This window comes from Salvia splendens, chromosome 6 (assembly GCF_004379255.2).
Source record: "Salvia splendens isolate huo1 chromosome 6, SspV2, whole genome shotgun sequence".
NCBI lineage: Eukaryota > Viridiplantae > Streptophyta > Magnoliopsida > Lamiales > Lamiaceae > Salvia > Salvia splendens.
In genome coordinates this window covers 1,925,378-1,942,226 of record NC_056037.1, presented here as the reverse complement: position 1 = coordinate 1,942,226, position 16,849 = coordinate 1,925,378, and the positions used below count along the sequence as shown (strand labels likewise).

The following is a 16,849-nucleotide window of genomic DNA, read 5'->3' as shown; positions in this document are numbered from 1 at the left end:
TGGTATGGTGGAGATAGAGAGTACAATCAGTTCAAGGTGTTCGGTTGTAGAGCATATGCCCACTGCAAGCAGGGAAAGCTTGATGCAAGGGCTCAGAAATGTGTGATGGTTGGGTACCAACATGGAGTAAAAGGGTACAGGTTGTGGTGCACTGAAGAGGGGAACAAGAAGATAATTGTGAGCCGAGATGTGGTCTTCCATGAGCATCATATGCCATTCTTGAAGACTGAGGATCAGATGGGTGAAAGAGTATCTATTGATCAAGAAGTTCAGCATGGCCAGCCACCACCTAGTGATCCAGATGATCAGAATGGAGGTGGAGCTTCAAGCTCCCATAAAGCTTCAAGTCCACAGCAACCCCAGCAACGAGATCAGATTGATGATGATCAGAGATCACATATTATAGCCAGGGACAGAAACAGAAGAGAGATCAGAAAGCCAGCCAGGTTCAGTGATTATGAGATGAGTTTTTTTGCTCTCTGTGTTGCTGAGGTATTGGAGTGCTTAGAGCCATCCACCTATGCTGAAGCTATGTCGAGTAAGGAAAAGGAGAAATGGCTTGCAGCTATGAGAGAAGAGATCCAGTCACTACTCAAAAACCATACTTGGATTTTGGTGAAGAATCCAGGGACCCAAAAGCTTATTAGCTGCAAATGGATCTTCAAGATGAAGATTGAAGTTGGTGAAGTTGAGAGTGTCAGATTTAAGGCACGGCTTGTTGCTAGAGGATTCACTCAAGAAGAGGGGATTGATTATAATGATGTGTTCTCTCCGGTTGTAAAACACAGTTCCATCAGGATATTGCTTGCTCTTGTTGCAAAGTATGATTGGGAGTTACACCAACTCGATGTCAAGACAGCCTTCTTGCATGGTGAACTTGAAGAAACAATATATATGCATCAACCCGAGGGGTTCATGGAGGCTGGGAATGAAGACAAAGTGTGTTTGCTCAAGAGAAGTTTGTATGGATTGAAGCAAAGTAGTAGGCAGTGGTATCTCAAGTTTGATGAGCATATGATGAGTATTGGTTTCAGAAAATCGCAGTATGATAGCTGTGTTTACATCAGAGAAAGGAATGGTGTACCAATTGCTTTTCTACTTTTGTATGTTGATGATATGCTTGTGGCAGGAGCAGATCTGGGAGTGATTGAGAGAATCAAGGCTGAACTGGAATCCAAGTTTGAAATGAAGGATCTTGGAAATGCAAGGAGAATCCTTGGCATGGATATACTGAGGGATAGGCCAAAGAGAGAGCTCAGGTTGTTGCAGAGGAATTACATCCAGAGAGTTTTGAAGAAATTTCAGGCTGATGACTTCAAACCTGTCTCTACACCATTGGCTGCTCACTTTAAGTTGAGCATGGATCAGAAACCAAAGAATGACTCAGAGAGGAAAGAGCTGAGCAAGATACCTTATGCAAACATCATAGGAAGCATAATGTACACAATGCTATGCACAAGACCAGATTTGGCTCAGGCTATAAGTGTTACTAGCCGATTTATGTCAGACCATGGGAGAGAGCATTGGATAGCATTGAAGTGGTTGCTCAGATACTTGAAGGGTGCTTCAGATTATGGTCTGTTGTACAAGGCAGATTGTAAGGATCAAGGTGGAGCACTGGTGGGGTTTTGCGATTCTGATTATGCATCAAATAGAGATAATAGGAGATCTCAAACTGGATATGTGTTCACCCTAAATGGCACTGCTATAAGCTGGAAATCTGGATTACAACATGTGGTTGCTTTATCTACTACGGAAGCTGAGTACATGGCAATGACAGAGGCTGTGAAAGAAGCAATATGGCTGAAGGGAATCCTAGAAGATTTTGGGGAGAAGCAAGACACAGTGGAGATAAACTGTGACAGCAGCAGCGCCTTATGCCTTGCCAAACACCAGGTGTTTCACGAAAGAAGTAAGCACATAGATGTGCGGATGCACTTCATAAGGGATGAAATACAGAGAGGTGAAGTCAAGATGGTGAAAATATCTACTGAGCATAATGCGGCTGATATGTTGACAAAGCCGTTGCCAGCCATGAAGTTTAAATACTGCTTGGGGCTGGTGGGACTTGTGGAGTGATGAGTTTGAGGTTTTGTCAGAGGATTATGATTCATTGTTGACTCTGAGATTAAGGTGGAGTTTGTTGGAGTATAATCTCACAATCACCGTTGGATGCAGCAAGCTAAAATCAATGTCATTCTCAACAGCTGCAGATTTGTTAGAGGTTGAGCTCGTTCAAGATTTTATTGAGCTCGGCATTTTATTGAGCTCGGCATTTTATTGAGCTCGGCGTTTTATTGAGCTCGGCGTTTTATTGAGCTCGGCATTTTATTGAGCTCGGCATCATGCAGCACTTCGGCATGTTGATGCAAACCAAGAAACGGGAAGTAGCCGTTGGAACAGTTATAACTGGTTTGTTAACTAACATCTCAAGAGAGCCGTTGGAGGATGAAGGGACTGATATAAAGCAGACGAAGGCTGCATCTGAAATAGTTAATCAGCTACTTCGATATTCAAGAAAAGAGTCTCCAAACTATCACTTGATTAGTTCTTGGTTTAGAATTAGATTAGAGGTGTTGAGTTCTTGGAGAGAGTTCTTGAGTAATTGTAAATCTCTGCATATTTCTCAATATACTGAATCATATTGCCTTTGGCCGTGGACGTAGATCTTACGATCGAACCACGTAAAACTCTAGTGTTCTTTCTTTTTCGCATGGTTGTTGTCATCATCGATCTTTTGCATACTTTCATAACATATCTTTCGGAAAATATGGGTTGTGGTTTTTATTTAACTTGACATTGATCCATTTTGTACCACTATCAATTATTGTGAGAATGATCTTTGTAACATATTAAAATCATACTACCATACTATGTAACTTGTATCTAAAATAATAATACAACGTTTTATCAGGATAGAATATTGTGCAAGAAAACAATTTAATCTAACTTTTTCTTGCTTATCTCAATAACATATTAGTCATTTGAAATAAATGTTTGGGATTGTGGATCGGGCTGCTTAAAAAATTTGTTGTCTGTTTGCATTTGTTAATATCATGAATCTCATATTTTACATCAGCCATACATAGCTTTTTATCATCTACGGAGTATAATTCATGAATCATGATCACTTTCATTTTGTTAATAACCATAGTTTGAACTCGAATATCTTTTCGTATTACTTAATCGATCTTATTCAAATAATTTTTTGGCATGAAATATAATGTCATATAGTATGTGAAATTGGATACCGAATAAAATACTAATAGAGTAATAAACTTGAGATTCCGATAATACAACTAAGCTTGACAAGAGAAAACTACAAAATGTGGACAAGATATACTCTAGCTTTTAGAGCATCCACAATAGTGGACGAGCCGGCGGACGAGCGACCGGCGAGCCGCTCGTCCGTCGCGCTCGTCCACTATTGTGACGGGCGAGAGGCTCGCGGACGAGCTGGGCGGACGACCCCTCGTCCGTCGTATATCCCGCTCGTCCGTCAGCTCGTCCGCTATTGCGGGCACCCGACGGACGAGCGGTTTTTTGAATTTTTTTTAAAAAACTCTGTATATATGGTTCGTTTCGGTTCTTTTTCATTCGCACCACTTGTATTAACGAGTTTCTCTTCTTCAACTCTCGAAATGGCTAGTGATAGTGGTGGTACGGATGGTAGTGGTGCGGGTGGCAGTGGTAGTGGTGCGGGCGGTGGTGGCTGGGATAGTGAAGCATCGCGGCAAATCCACGAACAGATACGGGCGTATACTTCCGCTGAGATAAACCGCATGATGAGGGCGATCTCGCAGCAGCAGCAGCAGTAGCCGGCAATACCTCGCCCCATCCAGCATCGAGATGTAGTACCCCGGGACCACGTCGCTGCACACCAACGGTTGTTTGAGGACTATTTCAGCGAGCAGCCGCGGTTTGGGGACAACTTCTTCCGGTGGCGTTTTAAGACGCACCGAGATCTATTTATGCGTATCGTGAACGCTTTAGAGCGTCGGTACAAGTACTTCCGGTTCAGGGGGGATGCGAGTGACAGACCCAGACACACGCCTATACAGAAGTGCACTGCTGCAATTAGGCAGTTGGCTTACGGAGGCGCGGCCGACATGTTCGACGAGTACCTTCATATCGGCGAGACCACTGCCCGCGAATGTCTCCAGTATTTTTGTCAGGCCGTCATTCAAATATTCGGGGAGACGTACCTGCGAAAGCCTATCCCCCAAGACTGTCAGGAACTGATGGATATGCACGGGACGGTGCACGGGTTTTCTGGTATGTTGGACAGTATAGATTGCATGCATTGGGAGTGGAAGAACTGCCCTACCGCCTGGAACGGTCACTGCACGACCGACTTCAAAGGCAAGAATCCGACGATGATCCTCGAAGCCGTAGCTGACTACCGGCTTTGGATTTGGCATGCATATTTTGGGATAGCCGAAGGGAACAACGACGTTAACGTCCTCCAGTCGTCGCCCCTTTTCAATGAGCAGTGCCAGGGCATTGGTCCGTCCATCAGTTTTGTTGCCAACGGTAACCAGCTTTGTGAAGACGATCAGATGTCCGCTCGAAGATAAGAAGGTCTACTTTGCGAGCTGACATGAGGCAGCGCGCAAGGATGTGGAGCAGGCATTTGGTGTGCTCCATGCTCAATGAGCGGCGATGAAGGGTCCAACCCGTTTATGGTATGACTACTGCATTGCTGATATCATGTACGCGTGTATTATCATGCACAACATGATTTTCGAACAAGAAGGTCCAGAACTGACTGATTGGACCAATGAAGATGCAGTCGGGCCAACCCACGGCGTGGTCACCGCCAATGTACGCATGGGGATACCTCATGATGACGTCGGGCGACTCCAAGCCCATGCCGACATGCGCCAACAAGAAGCTCATATTCGACTCCAGCAGGATATAATTGAAGAGTTGTGGGCGCGAAAGAATGCACGTTGATATTTATGATGTAATTGTTTTTTTTAATTGTATTTTTAAATTTTTTAATTTATAATGAAATTATGATTGCATTTTCCTCGTATTCGTGTCGAATTTTGAATTTCGTATAAAAATGTGAAATTGTGTTGTTGGGAAGTCCTAGTACTTGTCCTAATGCCAATCCACTATTGTGCACTGGGAAGGATGTGACAGTGGTGTGGAAAGTCTTTGCTATTATGGATGCTCTTAAGCTTTAAGAAAATAACAAAATAAATAAATAAAAAGCACAACAAACTATAAGTCGAATAGATGAAAATCTATTTTTTGCGATACGAATTACGCTGCTCCAACCGATATCGTTAAATTGACGTATATACCAAAAGATAAAATAAATTTTTTATGTATAAAAACATCTTAAACTCGCTAGCTAATTTTCCAAAACCGAGTATGCATAAAGTCATAAACAATTAAATTATATGGGAAAATCAGAAAGCAAGTAAAAAGAAAAAATTAAATCGAATTTAGCAAAAACACTAATTAGTCATCACTACGGCGATCAAACTGCGTAGGAGCAGCGCTAAATCGCAAGATTGATTTTTTTTCGGCAACAGCGGCAAATTTATGATGATTTTAGCAGAAATCTAGTAGACCCAAAATCATGAGGAACAACAGCGGCAACAGCAGAGATGAGAGCAGAAGCAAAGAAACTTCTTCTTCACCTCCACCTACCGATTCCAGATTCAATCAAACTCTTAGAAATGTTCAAGGGTATGTGCGCTTAACATTTTCACTCTTCTAGATTTTCAGAGCATCCCATTTCTCGCAGTACCCATAATTTGAATGTGTATGTAACTCCCATTTTGCGGTTTCTTTTCAACCCACAAAATTGTTCGATTTTGTGACTAGTTAGTGTTGGTTTTAGTCAATTGATTCCATCTGTTAGCTAATGATGATACAGCTTTCTATTGTGTGATTCTGTGTACAAAAAGATCTATAAAGTGTGAAGTTCTCAGTGTGTCAAACTGTGCTGATAGTTGATGCTGCAACTCGATTGAACTGGAAGCTCAAAGTTTATAAGATCTGATCTGATGGATTCAGTGCTTTTTATGCTTCTTTTTTTTGGGCCTTTTCGGTTATACGATATAATACAGTGTGACTGAATTTGGTAAGCTTTAGTTGGTTTTTTTTATTCTTTGTAATACAAAATGTCTGCTAAATCATAGTGGTGGTGTGACTTGGCTATCCGGTATTTTCGTAATCTCTCTGAGTAATTGATTAGGTATCTGTTTTTGCTTTATTAACTTGCTGTATGCAATTGCATAAAATAGGCCCTTGGAGTTGATTCCTTTATCAAAAGAGTGACTTAACACAGATTCTTATGTACAGTTTGCTCAAGGGCCGCAGCTTCCCGGGAAAGATATTGATAACTCAGAGATCAGACCCGTTGGACCCATCAACTCTGCATTCACCAAACATTGACCGGAGATCTCCAGAGAGTGATAGAGATCGTAGTGAGCACCTGGACAAATCGACCGAGGTATCCATTTTTTTTGCCAAAATATGCAATCAGATCCGTGGAAGCCTGAAAGCCAAACCTTTGACTTACTGAATGATGTTCGTCATCTTTCTAGGATGAACTTCAAAACAGAAGTAGCGCAAATGCTAGTTCCTCAGTTAACGGTACAAAATCTTCAAGCACGAGTAGTCAAAGCACATCAATAGAGATTCCTAAGGCCAATGTGGGAGCTAGAGCTACGGATTCTGCTAGGCTAATGAAGTTCACAAAAGAATTATCTGGGTCCTCTGTCATCTTAGGTATGATATGTTCCTCGTTTTCTGCAGTTAGGTAGAGATAATTATATTTCAGCTTTTTATTTATATACGTTGTGAATAGCTTTATGGTATGCATTGCAGTTTTTTTCTCATCTCCTATTTTGGGGTTTAATCTGAACGACTCTCTTGGCTATCTTCCCCCACTCTCTTAGTGCTTCTCTTTATTTTCTCATATAATACAGAAAAACTACGTGAATTAGCATGGAGCGGTGTGCCTCCCCATTTGCGTCCAACTGTGTGGAGACTTCTCTTGGTATGGGCAATTATAATTGATCTTTTTTCATCATCAAAGAATTACTGTGAAGTTTTAGTAATTTAGATCATTTTCATTTATAGAGTTTTCTTCTTGGGTTTCTTTGGAACATTGTTATGCAGAAGATTTGATTAACTTGTACCTTTCTTGTTACACTTCTATCTCTATGTGAAAGTAAGTACAGCAAGAGGTTAAAAAGTAAAGGCTTTCATGATGAAAACAGAATATACAAAAATAATAGCTCATGGATATCGAGTAAGCGAATGGTACTAGATCCCAGCTCCCAACCAGAAAATTGAGTAAAAGTTACAAAACATGTATGAAAATGTCCACTTGCATAAGTCGCTGACCAGGAATGTTTATTTACAGCTTCCGTATGCATGTATCAAAGTGTTATGAGATAAAAGAGTCCAGTTGTCTAGCTTGTTTATTGATATTCTAACTTCTAAGAGTAGATTATGGGGCTATAATCCTATGGTAATGCTGCATAAATCATAATAAATTATTTTCAAAGAAGCTTTTGCATTGACCTTATTCTTATCATGTGATTGTTAAGGCTTATGATACCAAGTTTTAGTATATTTATTCGATTCTTGAACTTTAAAGATGCACTGACAACAGGGATATGCACCCTCTAATTCAGATAGAAGGGAGGGAGTTCTAAGAAGGAAGCGCATGGAGTATCTCGATCACGTTGCACAATATTATGAGATTCCGGATACACAGCGCACAGATGAAGAGATTAGCATGCTTCGTCAGGTTTTATAATCCTAGATCATTTTTATGGTTCTTGCATCCTTTGGTGCATTATCACTCACATGCGTAATTTTTATTATTTCTTATGAACTTGTCAGATTGGTGTTGATTGTCCTAGAACGGCACCTGATCTATCTTTCTTTCAACAAGCTGAAGTTCAAAAGTCATTGGAGCGAATACTTTATACATGGTTAGATGCTGTTTCTTGGTCTAATTTTTCAGCTTTTTGGATTATATTGGTGATCCCGTTCTTTCATCTATGGGCGTCTCATTAATCATTGTGCTGTTTCTTTGATACCTTTTTTTATCATTCTTCATATCAAATTCTGTAGTAAATAGTGCTCTTCTTTTCCGATTCAAGGGCTATACGACATCCTGCGAGTGGTTACGTGCAAGGAATAAATGATCTTGCAACACCTTTCATAGTTGTTTTCTTATCAGAATACCTGGAGGGTAGTATTGACACTTGGTCAATGGCTGATCTGTCTCGTGAGAAAATATTAAACGTTGAAGCCGATAGTTATTGGTGTCTATCGAAGTTGCTTGACGGGATGCAAGACCATTACACCTTTGCCCAGCCAGGAATTCAACGTCTTGTGTTTAAGCTGAAGGAATTGGTTAGAAGAATTGATGGTATGATCTTAAGTGTGATTATTAGATGATATATTTAGTTTTGTCAATCTGCCACATATCAAGATCATTGACTAGCCGATTAACTCGTTTGATTCCAAATGAAATAGAACCCGTTTCAAAGCACATAGAGGAGCAGGGGCTCGAGTTTCTTCAATTTGCTTTCCGCTGGTTCAATTGCCTTCTTATACGAGAGGTTTGGACATAATCATGCTATTCAAGCTTTGCCATTGCCTGCATAACGTTTGTATTAACTGTGAATGATTTAATGTTATTTTCAGATTCCATTTGGTCTCGTTAGTCGTTTGTGGGACACATATCTTGCTGAAGGGGACGCACTACCGGAGTTTCTTGTCTACATATCCGCCAGTTTTCTTTTGACGGTAAGATCACTTTGTGTAGTCTGTGTATCGCTATTTTTGTTGATGAAAAGACTAGAATTGAAAATTTAAACTCATAGCATTAGAACCAGACATGTTATTTCTACATTCTTGTACGAACTCAGTATTCGAGTTTTTTGCGTGTTTGAGTGCATTTGTATGTGTGCAGTGGTCGGATAAGCTACGGAAGCTGGATTTTCAGGAGATGGTGATGTTTCTTCAGCATGTTCCTACGCACAACTGGACCGATGTCGAGCTAGAGATGGTGCTCTCTCAAGCGTATATGTGGCACACCATGTTCAACAACTCACCTAGTCATTTAGCTGGCTGAATCATCATCTGTTATACTTTTTGTGATTTTTTAACTGATTTTTACTCTACCATGATTGTTGCTGGTTGCTGTATTATCTTGTAATTTGGCTCTAATTTCGCTTTTTGATACAGTTATTAAAAACACTTGCAAAAGAAATAACTTTTGAATCCACTAATGATGATTTTGTGTAGTTTTTAGTTAAATCTACAAATTGAACAGATATACTGTATTTGTTTATTCATCATATCACCAAAGTTCCGAACTAAAGATCCAAAATTTAAGAAATTCTACTTTCCAATGAGCAAGAAGAATTTATATTTACATTATACTGTAAATCAACTGAATTTTTTCAAAGGGACACACATCAAAATTGGATGATCACAATAAGCAATGACAGACATCTTCAGATGATGACAAGTTTCTTCCTCTTTGGCTGCAAAAGACAGACAAATCATATGAGAAAGTGAGTTGGATATAGCTCAAATGGCAAAGTTCACTAAATAGAAAACTTAAAACGTTGTAAACATGTATGTATGAAAACTTATTCTGCAACAATTTCTGATAAACATCTGCAACAATTTCTGATAAACATCTGCAACAATAAACGATATCCAAATTTCTGAGAACCCTCTTTAAGTTCTATATCCAAATTTCTGAGAACCCTCTTTAAGTTCTACTACGGTTCACGTATAAATCAGGATTTTCACTTGAAAAAAAATGAACAAAGTTTATTAATTCATGGATCATATAATCAATCCTCTGGCATAATATAGCATACTTATATGAAAACTCCAACTATGTAGCTAGATACAAAGCGAGTGCATCTCAGTATCCAATCAACAATATATCTCACTAGATGAAACCATCCTAGGTTGATGGGGTAAAAGAAGATCTGTTCCGACCATCACTTGGAATCTAAACTAGAAACGGATAAGGTTAATATGCTAAGGACGCTTCTAAACATGAATATTAGTGATAAAATTCAAGTATTGCATGCTGAACCTCAATAATCAAGATCATGTATAGTGGTAAAAAAATCATATGGATGGAAACAATATCTGATTGAAGCAAATGAGAATGTAGAAACACCTACGAAAGGAGAGAGAGAGAGAGAGAGAGAGATTGAAGGTAATGGATACTCACATGCTTCCTTTCAACTTCTTCAAGAAACTTGTTCGGGTAATCAAAATACTCAGCACATTCTTTCCTTATAGCTTCCGAAAGGGCATTCTCACCAGCCTTTTCGAGGTTTCTTATCAAAATAGTCAGTGTTAACTTATCCGGGACATAGCCAGAAGCCTTCATCTGGTCATACGTTTCCATTGCTTTACTCACCATTTCAACTTTTAAATATGCTCCCATCAGTTCAGTATAGGTTCTCGCATCTGGTTGCAGGCCTTCACTCCGCAGTTGTACAACGAGCTGCTCAACCGACTCAATCATCCTGCGCTTACCCACCATTAATATCATGTTGTTGTACAGAGATAGATCGGGCACATACCACGTCTCTTTCCTCACAAAATCAAACACCTGAAACCTAGTGATTTCACATCGTAAGTTCATTCGAAAAGAGTAATTACAAATAACATAAGAGCATCCACAATACTGGACGAGCAACCGGTGAGCCGCTCGTCCGTCGCGCTCGTCCACTATTGCAACCGGCGAGCGCGTCGTGGACGACCCCTCGTCCGTCGGGTTTGCCGCTCGTTTGTCGGCTCGTCCGCTATTGCGGGCACCCGACGGATGAGAGCATTTTTCGATTTTTTTATTTATTTCAACTCTATATGTCCGGCTCGTTGCACTTCATTTCATTTGCATTTCATATCATGCACAACGATACCCCATTCGGCTAGCGGCAAACTATAAAGATTCAAGGCATACTAAACTTTGTTTAAATTGTTGTTTTTTTTTTGTTGCAATGAATTATTTTATTTTATTTTTATTTAATAAAATTATTATTGCATTTTCTCCGCTCGTATTCGTGTCGAAATTTTAATTCCGTAATTGCTTATTTGCGAATTTGTGAATTTTTATTATTGTACTTGTCCGCCGGGATGTCCTAGTGCTTGTCCACTATTGTGTAGCGGGATGTCCAAGTGACGTGACAGAAGGTGTCTTGGGAAAGTCCTAGTGCTAGTCCGTGGGGAAGTCCTTCCTATTGTTGATGCTCTAAGCAAGAGAAAAGGCCTAAAAACTCAATTCTTAATGTTTTTCACAAACCATAAGAGAGCATGTGAAAACAAACAAATTTACAAATCTGCAGATTCTAACTCATCATAAGCAACTGTCAGCAATCCCATGAAGCTCAGCTTGAATCCACCCCAATTAGGGTTCACTAATCCCCTATTGAAATTTACTAATCTCTAATTATGATTTATTAATCAAAATAAGCATACCTTGAGGGCTAAATCCAATTCATTTTGCCTCTGCAACTCGGCCAATGCATCCTCTAAATCGGCCTTCAAAAGCCTTCCTAGCTTAGTGGTGAGAACGTGTTCCAATTTAGAAGGCGACTTTTGCGCCAGTTTCAAAGATTGAACTGCTTGAATGGCTTCAGAGGAGAGCACTCGCGTCCTCCACATAGGCTTTCTGGGCCCATTTCTAAGACCTCCGCAACTAATTCTCAGTGTGATGATAACGGCCGGAATCTGAGGCTTTTGTTGAAGTCCCAGTTGAGAAAATTGGAGCTTGAAGCTGCCCATTACAGCAAGCTCAGACCCTCAATTGGAGAATTGAGTGAATTGGGGCTGAAATCAATTTTGGGTTACTTTTCCCTTGCGTGGTTTGTTAAAACGACGTCGCCTTTTATATTTCTTTTCATTTATTTTTGGCTTTTCTCTGTAGAGAAACATTTAGCTCAGTTTTTTCGATGGCGACGGCGACTTATCCACCGCCGCCGCCGTATTACAGGCTCTACAAAAACTACTCTGACGACCCCGATTCCTGTCCCGCGCCACCGCCTCCTATTGGAGGCCCTTACTTCCTCTACGGCGCCAGCTACACGGTATCCCTCAATTTCCAACAATTATCTTTCTAGACCTCAATTACTATACACTGCAGCTATAGAATTGAATCACCATTGATTCTATGTTTCTCTGGTCTCGTCTTCAAACAATTCTGTAGACGGATGATGTCCTTCCCGGGCTAGAAGAACAGGGTGTTCGTCAATTGTACCCTAAAGGGGATATTGGTATGTGCCTTCAGTTTGTACTTTTCAGACTACAGAAAACACTAAAGTTGATTTCAAAACGTGATTGAGTTAATGTGTACTCTTAAACTGTTAATTACTTTGTTGTTTTGTCTGCACTTTTAAACTAGCACTGTTTTATAGCTTAGGTTGCTTATGAGACTGAGCGATAGTGTAATTCCAATGCTTTGCATCTCTTTGGATGCGTATAAAATGGTTAGAATCCTATGTGTCTACTGTCTTGGTGTGAGTGAGTTATAGATATGTAGCAAGGAGATGATGATCTATCTAATAGCTTTGAGAACTTAGGTACTAAAAAGATTCAAAATTTGGATGAGGAATACTATGGCTTTCAGTTAATCAGTAATTTTGTAGCCTAGATTTGAATGTCCATTTTAAATAGGCGGAAGTCTCATACATTTGCCGAACATTAGTATTCGAATGAACCTTAGTCTATAACTCAATGCCATATTGACACTTACCACTCCAAGCCCGTTTCTGAAAGATGTACTCCTTGGTACACCATTTAGTTCCCATAAGACTATTTTATCAGTGGAAAATAACCGAATCGACAATGGAAATTACTGTAAGCATCACGGAGATTGAGGTTGGGCATGAAGAGAAGAGAATCCTGGGAATTAAGATTGAATAGTAAATAGTTACATTTGTCATGAATCATATCACATGCAATGTAGATGTTATCTGGAAATGATACTGATTGTAGAATTTAGCTTTTTGACCTTGTTTGTTTGATTAAAAGTTAAAACACTAGACATAGTATCTAGCATTGAGCTGCAAGGATAATTTTATCCTGTACCAGGAAATTGAATTTCAGTCCACTAATCGATCAAGCATATAGTTTCTATTATTAAGGTACGATACAAAGGTTAAAAGTGTTCTTCCGGTAGTAGTATTGTTGTTCTTGTTGAACTATCCGTGCTCTCATGCTTAACCTAGCAAAATCGCGTGTATTTCAAGAATGCAGTCCATAACTGAAATCTGGTCATTTGATTCTTCATTAGATTTCAAGAAAGAGCTGAGGTCTCTTAACAGGGAATTGCAGCTAAATATTTTGGAGCTTGCTGACGTCCTTGTAGAGCGTCCATCGCAGTATGCTAGGAGAGTAGAAGACATCTCTTTAATTTTCAAGAATGTATATCACCTTCTGAATTCTCTGCGTCCACACCAGGTAAAGTAACTTAGGCTGCATTGATTTAGTTGTTGATTAAAGAAACAACATTAGGCTTTTGGCTTCTGCATTATTCACATCGTCCCTTTATTTTCTCAGGCTAGAGCAACATTGATACATATTCTAGAACTCCAGATACAGCGGCGTAAACAAGCTGTGGAAGACATTAAAAGGTATGTCACCTTTGTTAAGATCTCCAGTGGACTTGGAATGTGTCTGTTGTATTCTGAATGAGACTTATTAAATTTCAGTTTCCACTTTTCACTAAACAAGTATAGTTGGCAATCTGAAGATAAGATTATTGTGTAACATGTTGTTTCCAATCTAGCAAAGATAAGGTTTTTGCTCGTTACAGGTTCTCTCTGTTATTGGCAGCTCTTAAATTGATTCTGAGTCAAGGACATTATACTCGTCTTTTTGTACTTAGAAATTAGCTTTTATTGAAATATGATTTAAGATTTAAATATATTTTGTAATGGGAGTAAACAAGAGCTTTAAGTTTTTTGAGATTGATGCTGTAAATTTCAATGGGTAGTTGGCAGAATCTGCAAATGAGGCATGTGGCTCGGTGCATGTGTAGTCAAATATCATAACATTAGAATCTGTAGCATGTCTAGTAACACGGATTCTTATCCACGTTTCGTTCTTGCATTGCATTGCTTCTCGTTAAGTTGTTATATGCTTTCACTACATTCATGTTTGTATATCCGGTGACAGGAGAAGAGAAGAAGCACAAAGGCTTCTCACAGAGGCGCTTGGAACTCTCGATGGACAATGAAGATAAACTCATAGGCTTCATGATGAAGTATTCTGAAAGCTTATAAACTTTATTAAGTGCATCCGTGCACAAATAAACTAGTGTAGTGACACACTAGTTAAAAAACACTTGAACACATTCCATCTCCTTCCATCAAAGTAAAAATTTTAAAAAGAAAAAGAAAAAATTAGAAGAGATTTATTGAAGAATTTATTTGGCGTGATGATTGATGTAGGGGTTGTTCTTGTTGGTGAAACGGCAGTTGAGTCGAATCTCCCCTTGCTTCCCGGTGAGCAGATTAAGGCCTCCCAACCTGCTGATTGACAGCGCAAACTGCTGCTTGAAGTGCCCCAACATGCCAGCGTATTCAAGCGCCAGCTGTGTGGTGTTGTAGCTCCGGAGCAGGTCTTGATCCACCTTCAAAACTGCCTTGTTCGACACCACGTTGCTGTAGTAGTTGTTGCTGAACTTGTACTGCTCTCCGTTTCTGTCAGTCAAGAACACGGTTGGGTCTCTCTGGCCTTTCTTGAGGGTTTTGGGGCATTGCTTTCGCAGCTTCTCCAGTTCGGACTTGGCCATGGAGGGGTCAGGTTTTCCCGTTTTGTCGAAGTTGTAGAGACGATCGTTAAGGTTAGCACAGTGTGTCTTTCCCATGGTGTGCGCTCCTAGAAGAGTAGCGTAGTCCATATCGTCTAGCCCCTTCGATTTGAAGTAGGCGATTCCTTGTTCGATGGAGATGGCCGGGGAGGGGAGATCCACCCATGATGCTTTAGATTCCATCCCATCTCTTCTGCCTAAGTACACCGGATACGAAGGTCCTCCCGACAAGTAAACAGCATCTCGAGCAGCAAGGTGGAGGATGTCCGAACAAGAAACAGCTTGGAAGCATCGTATTTCTAGAACCTTCTTGATCTTGTCGATCAGCACGAACCCATCCAGTCCCGAGTTCTTGTCAGATTCTTTCTCCGTCTTTGGCCCGTCCAATAGAATCGATGCATCGCACCCCTGTTTTTACAATAAAATATGAGTGAAATGAGTTAATGAAACGTAAGACCTGCTAAAACATGAAAACTCACATTAACCATGCAGTCGGCATAGAGTAGTTTAAGCAGCTTGGCGGTGATGTTGTTCTCTCGATTCCACCACAACGTAACTTGATGCCTCACGAACGGCTCCACGTTCGCGCACGTGTTGAGCTTTTTGTAGAAATGCCGCTGCAGCAGCTTCGACCCCGGCGTCAGAGTGATAGCCGCCTGCATCCTCCCTGCGTACAAGCTCAGCCCGAGCGCTACCACCAACGATATCGCTACCAAATCGAACCCGCCTTCACTCCTCATTTTATCTTTCCAATATGAAAACTATCAATCTCGAATTACAAAAGTAGGTATGAAGCTTACTTATTGGTATTGTGTTGAAAACAATGAAATAATGAGTGTGAATATATAGTGAAGCATAGGGCGTGGGAACACATCGGAATGCCAAGCTGCAAATAATGGTATTAATATATGTTTCTAATGTTTGCTTCATTAATTAGCTTCCTCAGTTAGATGATTTTTTATTAGTACTATTATTTTCCAATGTTACTAAGTTTACGTTGCCAGCAGCCCACGAATAATTTAATGCAACTTTCTTAGTATTTTGGATGGTGACATGTTTACGTTGCCATGCATAATTTAATACTGTACCATTGTAATTTCTTTGATATACTAAGGGGGTGTTCGGTTTGAAAGATTATATCCGTGATTAAATTAGTAGTGTGTTTGGTTCATGAGATTCAAACTCTCAACTCAATATTAGATAGATAATCATGAGATAATTAGTCATAGCTAACCCCCTATGACTAAAATAATCTCAGAACTCAATCCCAGATTGTATCTTGGTATTATTTTATCTTGGAAACTGAACACCACCTAATACTACTAGCTTTGTTGAACAATAGGAGTCTTACTTTTTCCTGGCATGAGTTTTATATAAAATTGGTTTTATAATGAAATACGAGTGAAATAAATCAATGGAATATGAAGACTTTATTTACCATGTGTCTAGGGCTTTGATTTAGCTTTTGATGTTATACTTATATTTTTCTAGTTCTAAGACCACCTTTTTGTTTTGATAGACCGACGTCCAATATGTGTGATCTACTTTTTTATAGTAGGCAACAACCAATACTTGTTTTGAATTTATTATTGGATGAGGACTGATGGAAACATTCTAATGTGTGTTGCTCATTTGCTTTTGTTTTATTGTTTCATTAATGAGTTTAGAGATATAATGCTTGGTTTACTATATTTTGTGTTGCTATTTATATTCTTAATTGTTTATCTATTTCTAGACTGCTATCTTTTTTGCCTGAGCGTTTGTATCACATTATAAGAAATTGTAACTCTACATACTCTTCGTATGCTATGTATTATTGAATAGTTTTATTCAGAATTAAATGGAGTATTGTTTAGCTCGTATATGTAAAAATTAAAATAGACGTTTATTAAGTCATACTTAGGTACCAATTATACAAAAATTTGGTCACGCGTTTGCAAGAAGGAAGTGAGTAGATTTCATGTCAATTTGAAACATTTCCAACCATCAAATGTAGTGTGTTGCAAGACTTAAATTTAG

The 16,849-nt window shown here is 39.6% G+C and overlaps 4 protein-coding genes across 4 annotated transcripts; 2 read left to right on the top strand and 2 right to left on the bottom strand.

The window, feature by feature from the left end:
• The first annotated feature begins 5,420 nt into the window (after positions 1-5,420).
• Positions 5,421-9,275, top strand: LOC121808425 (TBC1 domain family member 22B-like). The gene is made up of 10 exons (XM_042208909.1): positions 5,421-5,703; positions 6,322-6,472; positions 6,567-6,750; positions 6,951-7,021; positions 7,643-7,780; positions 7,876-7,967; positions 8,139-8,410; positions 8,518-8,603; positions 8,689-8,790; positions 8,957-9,275. Exons 1-10 carry the CDS (start codon positions 5,594-5,596, stop codon positions 9,116-9,118), a joined length of 1,368 nt encoding a protein of 455 aa, XP_042064843.1. The 5' UTR covers positions 5,421-5,593; the 3' UTR covers positions 9,119-9,275.
• Positions 9,276-9,376: 101 nt separating this feature from the next.
• On the bottom strand, positions 9,377-11,877 carry LOC121808426 (pentatricopeptide repeat-containing protein At1g62350-like). Its single transcript, XM_042208910.1, has 3 exons — positions 11,497-11,877; positions 10,244-10,630; positions 9,377-9,533 (listed from the first exon to the last, which is right to left on the bottom strand). Exons 1-3 carry the CDS (start codon positions 11,800-11,802, stop codon positions 9,504-9,506), a joined length of 723 nt encoding a protein of 240 aa, XP_042064844.1. The 5' UTR covers positions 11,803-11,877; the 3' UTR covers positions 9,377-9,503.
• Positions 11,878-11,911: 34 nt separating this feature from the next.
• Positions 11,912-14,442, top strand: LOC121808427 (mediator of RNA polymerase II transcription subunit 7a-like). The gene is made up of 5 exons (XM_042208911.1): positions 11,912-12,104; positions 12,224-12,290; positions 13,310-13,476; positions 13,576-13,649; positions 14,194-14,442. Exons 1-5 carry the CDS (start codon positions 11,970-11,972, stop codon positions 14,252-14,254), a joined length of 504 nt encoding a protein of 167 aa, XP_042064845.1. The 5' UTR covers positions 11,912-11,969; the 3' UTR covers positions 14,255-14,442.
• A 1-nt stretch (position 14,443) lies between these two features.
• On the bottom strand, positions 14,444-16,595 carry LOC121807900 (probable peroxidase 26). The gene is made up of 2 exons (XM_042208239.1): positions 15,310-16,595; positions 14,444-15,238 (listed from the first exon to the last, which is right to left on the bottom strand). Exons 1-2 carry the CDS (start codon positions 15,568-15,570, stop codon positions 14,444-14,446), a joined length of 1,056 nt encoding a protein of 351 aa, XP_042064173.1. The 5' UTR covers positions 15,571-16,595.
• Positions 16,596-16,849: the final 254 nt, after the last annotated feature.

Excerpts from the sequence above, each read along its gene's own strand:
- LOC121807900 (XM_042208239.1), bottom strand. The coding sequence starts at position 15,570 with ATGAGGAGTGAAGGCGGGTTCGATTTGGTAGCGATATCGTTGGTGGTA. Across the intron at positions 15,239-15,309 it reads ATGCCGACTGCATGGTTAAT|GGGTGCGATGCATCGATTCT; the intron begins GTGAGTTTTCAT and ends TTGTAAAAACAG.
- LOC121808426 (XM_042208910.1), bottom strand. The coding sequence starts at position 11,802 with ATGGGCAGCTTCAAGCTCCAATTTTCTCAACTGGGACTTCAACAAAAG. Across the intron at positions 10,631-11,496 it reads AATTGGATTTAGCCCTCAAG|GTGTTTGATTTTGTGAGGAA; the intron begins GTATGCTTATTT and ends ACTAGGTTTCAG. Across the intron at positions 9,534-10,243 it reads AAGAAGTTGAAAGGAAGCAT|CCAAAGAGGAAGAAACTTGT; the intron begins GTGAGTATCCAT and ends TGTCTTTTGCAG.
- LOC121808427 (XM_042208911.1), top strand. The coding sequence starts at position 11,970 with ATGGCGACGGCGACTTATCCACCGCCGCCGCCGTATTACAGGCTCTAC. Across the intron at positions 12,291-13,309 it reads GTACCCTAAAGGGGATATTG|ATTTCAAGAAAGAGCTGAGG; the intron begins GTATGTGCCTTC and ends ATTCTTCATTAG. Across the intron at positions 13,650-14,193 it reads GCTGTGGAAGACATTAAAAG|GAGAAGAGAAGAAGCACAAA; the intron begins GTATGTCACCTT and ends ATCCGGTGACAG.
- LOC121808425 (XM_042208909.1), top strand. The coding sequence starts at position 5,594 with ATGAGGAACAACAGCGGCAACAGCAGAGATGAGAGCAGAAGCAAAGAA. Across the intron at positions 7,022-7,642 it reads CTGTGTGGAGACTTCTCTTG|GGATATGCACCCTCTAATTC; the intron begins GTATGGGCAATT and ends CACTGACAACAG. Across the intron at positions 7,781-7,875 it reads AGATTAGCATGCTTCGTCAG|ATTGGTGTTGATTGTCCTAG; the intron begins GTTTTATAATCC and ends TGAACTTGTCAG.